The sequence below is a fragment of the Sus scrofa genome, chromosome 7 (genome assembly GCF_054392235.1).
Source record: "Sus scrofa isolate SSC_HxYL_T2T_F1_AM1 chromosome 7, Sscrofa_HxYL_maternal_Yorkshire_Landrace_v2.0, whole genome shotgun sequence".
Classification (NCBI taxonomy): Eukaryota; Metazoa; Chordata; class Mammalia; order Artiodactyla; family Suidae; genus Sus; species Sus scrofa.
This window is the reverse complement of record NC_139389.1, coordinates 26,591,376-26,597,482: the sequence shown is the minus strand read 5'-3', so window position 1 is coordinate 26,597,482 and position 6,107 is coordinate 26,591,376. Positions and strand designations below refer to the sequence as shown.

Below are 6,107 nucleotides of genomic sequence, written 5' to 3'. Positions count from 1 at the left end.
GTGTGTGTGTGTGTGTGTGTGTGTGTGTGTGTATTACTGGATCAATTTGCTGTACAGTAGAAAATTGACAGAACACTGTAAACCAAGTATAATGGAAAAAATAAAAATCAGTAAAAAAGATTTGGCAGTTACAAATGAAGCTGCTATAAACATCCATGTTTAGATTTTTGTATGAATGGAAAAATTCATTAGGGTACATCTACAAGGTTTTAACAATAATAATAATATAGTCTTCATTTTTAGAATTTTTGCCTCTTACTTTCCTCTTCTTTTATTTACTGTTTAGTTTCTTATATAATTATATTGACTGAGAACTTCAATTATAATAGTAGAAATGTGATAGTGGAAAACATTTGTTTTTCTTTCAAATCTTGAAGGTATATTTCTAAAGTTCCTCACAGCACATGACATTGACTGTAGTTTTGATAGACAATATTTTAGTAAGTTTTTCAGTTGTCATTTATTAAATTTAGTTGCATTCATATTTCTAGTGTTCTGAGACTTATTATCATAAAATAATTGAAATTTATCAAACATTTTCATCCATCTGTTGTTACAGTCATGTAGATTTTGTAGTCAACAAATCTGTGCAATCGTCAAGCAAGAAATAAATATCATTGACAGGAAGTTTTGATTACTCAAGCTGCAAGAGAATTGCACAGAAACAAAGATGAAAGCACAGTAGATATTAGAAAACATCAGAAAAAATGTATCATGAATAAATATTATGAGATTAATCAGTAGTTATATTAGTCATTATCCAAGATCCTTCTGATCTACTCAAGTGATCTTTGTCATTAGACATTTAAAGGGGACATTCATCTTGGCTATCCCACTCATAATGTGATACTGTTTTTGGTTTAATATCCCAGCCAGATGAGATATTCAAAGGCCTCCACTGGGCCTTCTCTAGTATTATAGCTCATTTCCTACTGACTGAGGACATGCTGAAAGAGCTTCTAGGTATTTCAATCCAAATTTTATACCTAATTGCTGGGTAATGACTATTGCATGTGTCTGCAGTACCAGGTGATACACTGTAAGTCATTTAACCTGACTCCATTTATTACTCGATCTCCTTATGCCCACACTCACAGGTGGGCCATGATGATGCTTTGGTTCTTGGAATGTTGATGCCACGTTAGACCACATATCTAATAGTTCTTGAAATATTTTGGTATTTTCCTTTTCTCAGTGTACAGTTAAATGGAACATAAATGGAAATAGTTCTCTTTGGGGAAGAATAGGGGTGTCTTTTCAGGTAATGTTTGTTTGCTATGGTGTTGTAGTCCACTTCTTCTCTGGGGCCATGACTGTGTTTTCAGGCACTGAGGTCAAGAAACAGCACAGGTAATTGTGACCTTTTGCTGGGGAAAATCGCTCAGTGTTCTGCTTCTCCACTCTTGCCTTTTAACTGTAGAGTTTAAGCAGTACCCTTGCTGACTGCCCCCTAATTTTGCCCCTAGAGACACAATATTGTCTTAACCATCTCCATAACTCTCTGTAGGTCAAAGATTCTTGACTGCCCCTCTGACCTCAGTGTTTGTTATGGAAATTTTAACTGTCTCATTTCTGGTGGTTCAGTTCTACCATCTGTGTTCTATTGCTTAAGATCCCCCTTTTCTCCATCACTTTTATTGATCCAGCTCTGTAGTTATCTCTCCAATCATCAGCCCCAGTCTACAGAGGAGAGTCACCACTGAACTTGGTGAGTGTGGTACTCCTCTACCAGAACATTCCTGATGATCTTGGTGAATGGTATGTCTCCTCTAGACTCTCTCATGGAATATAAGATTCTGGTGTATTTTCTCACCTCACAGGATATGTCCACTCCACTTTCCTGAATCTCTTTTATCCTTCTCCTACCTCTCAAGGCAACTCAGGCATTTCTACACTCATCCTCATAGACCACTGCCTTGTCTAGGCTTTGAAGGGCCACATCCCTCGGGTCCTTGCCTATGAGTCCAATGTCCCCATGGTAAGGGATTCTAACACAAAATCCAGTTTTATGCTCCAGTCTCCTAAGCATTCTCAACATCAAATTCCATGTTACTCCTGCTGGTATTTGTTAGCGGATACATGTAATTTTGCATTTATTCTGTTTTGTCCCTTAACAAACTTAGGACATTGCAAGTTAGTCTATGTAGAAATTTAACTCTAAGAATGAGCCTGGAATCCAGGAACAGCATTCACAGTGGCCTAATATGGAAGACCAAAAGGGTATCTATTGTACCCAAAATACCTTTTTTCTTGAAGTTTTAAAAATATTTTTTATTTAGTTATTAGAGAAGATAGAGATATCTTATTTGACATTACTTGTGAGTTTTTTTCTTTATTTACTTTCTTGTTTCATTCCATTTTTCTTACCTGCTTTACCAGGTTCTTTGTATACAATTCATATCACATGGGACTATGCATAAATTAGAATGCAGAAGTGCAGATATCTTCATTCTTTTTTCTTCCTCTATGAACAATAACCTTTAACAAGTCATTTTTATCTAGTTTTTTTTTTTTCTATGGAACTGAAAAATAAAATTAATAATTCAGGTTGTTGAAATAAGTTTAGAGTAGGAAAACCAAACAAAAAAGTAGAAAGAATTCTGCAAGTCAACGCTTTCCATGACCAGAAGCTGAGAAAAAAAAAAAACACACAAATAGTATAGAGTATATATATATATATATATATATATATATATATATATACACATATGTATGTATGTATGTATGTATTTGCCTTTTTCTAGGGTCACACTTGTGGCATATGGAGGTTCCCAGGCTAGGGGTCTAATTGGAACTGTAGCCGCCAGCCTATGCCAGAGCCACAGCAACGAGGGATCTGAGCCACGTCTTTGACCTACACCACAGCTCACAGCAATGCCAGATCCTTAACCCACTGAGTAAAGCCAGGGATTGAACCTGTGACCTCATGGTTCCTAGTCAGATTCATTAACCACTGAGCCACAACGGGAACTCTGAGATACTCTTGAGATGTTATTTAGTCCTGCCTTCATGGACTTGGAGAACAGACTTGTGGCTGCCGTGGGTCGGGGGTGGGGATCAGGAGCTTGGGGTTAACAGATGCAAACTATTGCTCTTGGAATGGATTTACAGTGAGATCCTGCTGTGTAGCATTGAGAACTATGTCTAGATACTTACATCACAACACAACAATGGGAGGAAAAAGTATGCATACGTGTGTGTAACTTGGTCTCCATGCTGTACAGCAGGAAAAAAAAAAAAATCCTGCCTTCATTTTAGTAACATTTCGCAATAATCCTTGACAGTTGAACCATTTGACTTCTAAAATATCCCTAAAAAAAAAAGGTTCCAGAACTCTTTACATGAACCACTGCTTTTATTATTTATGTTAATTTATGATTACAGTGTCTTTCTTTAATTACTTTTTTTTTGCTTCCCTACTTGGATCACACGAAATCATAAGGTTTGTCTTGAAATTCCCATTAAAGGATATAGGTCAATATATATTTTTTAATTGAGTGATTATGGTCCTAAATTAAAATCCTTAAAAATGTTCTAAAATTACCAACTTGGAGGGATCATAGAGATAAACAATTTTTAAAACTATCTATCATACACTTCATGGGCAACACAGGCATATTTCTATATGTAAATACAGAGGTGAATACATTAGAATATATAGCAAATCAGTTTATTCACCTGATATCTCACAAATTCAGAATTAGAGTTCCATGGCTGGTGTTTCATTTGTTCAACTTCCCTTTCTATCACCTAAGAATGCATTGTTTAATACAACTTGAATAGACCTACACATTTATTTTTTATCCAGTGCCCTCTGTTATATATATGGTAAACAATTGAGAAGCAGGTTAATTTCACATCTCAACTTTCTCATTGCCTTTTTTTATGCCTCAGAAGACTTCTCTAGACTCCTTCAAGTCAGAGCCTCCTTCTGATCACCCTCCTTAAGGCTCCTTTTACTTGCTTGTTCCTCAAAGTATAGATGAGTGGATTTAGTACAGGAGTGACCACACTGTACATAATGGCAATGATCCTGTCCTGGTCCATGGAGCTACCTGAGGTAGGACGAATATACGTGAAAACAACGGGAGCAAAGAAAAGAACAACTACCATGAAGTGGGAGGCACAAGTGGACAGTGCTTTATGAAGCATGCTGCAGGAATGGGTCTTGAAGGAAAGATGGGTGATAATGTAGCCATAGGAGAGAAGTGTTAGAAAGAATGGGCCCATGGCAATAGTCCCCGTGACAATGCTGAGCAGCCACTGGTTAAGCTCAATGTTCCCACAGGCTAGCTTCAGCAAAGGCTTAATATCACAGAAGAAGTGATGGATGTAGTTGGAACCACAGAAGTATAAGCGAGAGGTCATTACGGAGTGCAGAAGGGCATAGAGAAAACCAGTGATCCAGACAGTGACAGCCATTTGAGCACAGACCCAAGGATTCATGATAAGAGTGTAACGAAGTGGTTTGCAGATAGCCACGAAGCGGTCAAAAGCCATCACGGCCAACAACAGGGCCTCTGTGCTGCCGAGGAAGTGGAAGAAATGAAGCTGGCTTATGCATCCCCAGAAAGAAATTGCTTTGTGTGAGGAGAGGAAGTTCTTCAGCATCTTTGGCAGCGTCACTGTGGAGTAGCAGATATCTAGACAGGACAGGTTTCCCAGGAAGAAATACATAGGAGAATGGAGTCTTGGCTCAGAGATGACAACCATCAGGATGGCTCCGTTCCCAGCCATGATGACCAGGTAAATTGTGAGGAAAAGCACGAAGAGCAAAGGCTGCAGTTCTTGGATGTCTGTCACTCCGAGGAGAAGAAATTCAGTGACTGATGTTTGATTGGGCATCACTTAAAAGCAAAGGAAAAAGAGTATATGGAATGCTATCTCTGCTGGAAATTAGAGTCCTCCAGCTGAGGATTTTCCCTCCTGGACGACAATATTTTGAGGGAGAGCCTTGTTGTTGTAAGTAGCACAGAGGTTTTACAGTATTTGGACCATTAGCTTTTAAAATGGTTAAGGTGATATACTGGTTATGAACTGTTACTCAACTAGGCTTTTTCTTTATTAGATTTATCATAGTATTTTTCTTTCTCCTAGGGATCAGTGCATATTTCTATCCTACCATTTTATCTTTGAACTTCTATGTTCTGACACAACTTGCCTTTTCTTGTCCTAAGTCAGTTCTAACAGAGGGTAAATTGTAAACTACTCCATTACACCATCTCTTGCCCTAGTAAGAAACCATCTGAAGGGTTTTTATTTAAGAGCAGACATTTAGAGAAAAATAAGGGCTATAAGGAAATCTGAATAAATACACAGACATTGGTGTGCTTTCAATAAAAATGGTACCATTCAAAAACTGGGAAATCACTGAAAGAGAAGAAAAAGATTTAATGTCAATAAAAAGGAATAAAAATGTGAACTAGGGAACATTTCTAGGCATCTCTAGGCTATATAGCTAGGGAAATTTGAGAAACTATTTAAATTTTTTTTCCACCTCTAAAAAGGCTGTCTTCAAAGAACTCAGAGTAGCTTTGTTTGATAGCCACGTATATTTTGTATATTGTTAAAATTTATTACTCCTTTTTAAAATATAAATTCTTAAGATACATTTTTTTAGTTCTCTGACACACGAATCAATATGATATCAAAAATTCACTGGGAAAAGTTTTTGCCTTACATTTAAAGAAAATCATATTCAGATTTCCTATAACAAATGTTTTATTTCATTTAGAAATTACATATTTACTTTGCAGAGTATGTAGAGAAATGGCAAGAAAAATATAGGCAGTACGGAGATTTCATAATCCACAAATACAGTGAAAGTCTATCCTAAGATAGAAAACCAGCTCTAAATCCTGGACATTTAACTTTAATACTAGTAAGATGATAGAGAATATGGGTAACTTCCCAGTTTGTCTCCTATTTCATTTTCCTACCTGATTCAGTATTCAACTTCACAGCTATGGAATCTTTTCAGGTTTATACCTATGAAAATTAAATAGTAAAAATATATTTGAAACTAAATAGTAGAAAAATATTTGAAGTGATAGCTTATATTTGGGTTGCAGCATGAGCTCTTCATCTTGAAAACCATTTCTTTCTGA

General features: G+C 36.6%; 1 protein-coding gene across 1 annotated transcript; it reads right to left on the bottom strand.

Annotated features, from left to right (window-relative positions):
- Nucleotides 1-3,918: 3,918 nt before the first annotated feature.
- LOC146401452 (olfactory receptor 12D1-like) lies at nucleotides 3,919-4,866 on the bottom strand. Its single transcript, XM_084970394.1, has one exon. The coding sequence runs from the start codon at nucleotides 4,843-4,845 to the stop codon at nucleotides 3,919-3,921; it is 927 nt and encodes a 308-aa protein (XP_084826520.1). The 5' UTR covers nucleotides 4,846-4,866.
- Nucleotides 4,867-6,107: the final 1,241 nt, after the last annotated feature.

What these genes read in the sequence shown, in the direction of transcription:
- LOC146401452 (XM_084970394.1), bottom strand. Translation starts at nt 4,845, where the DNA reads ATGCCCAATCAAACATCAGTCACTGAATTTCTTCTCCTCGGAGTGACA.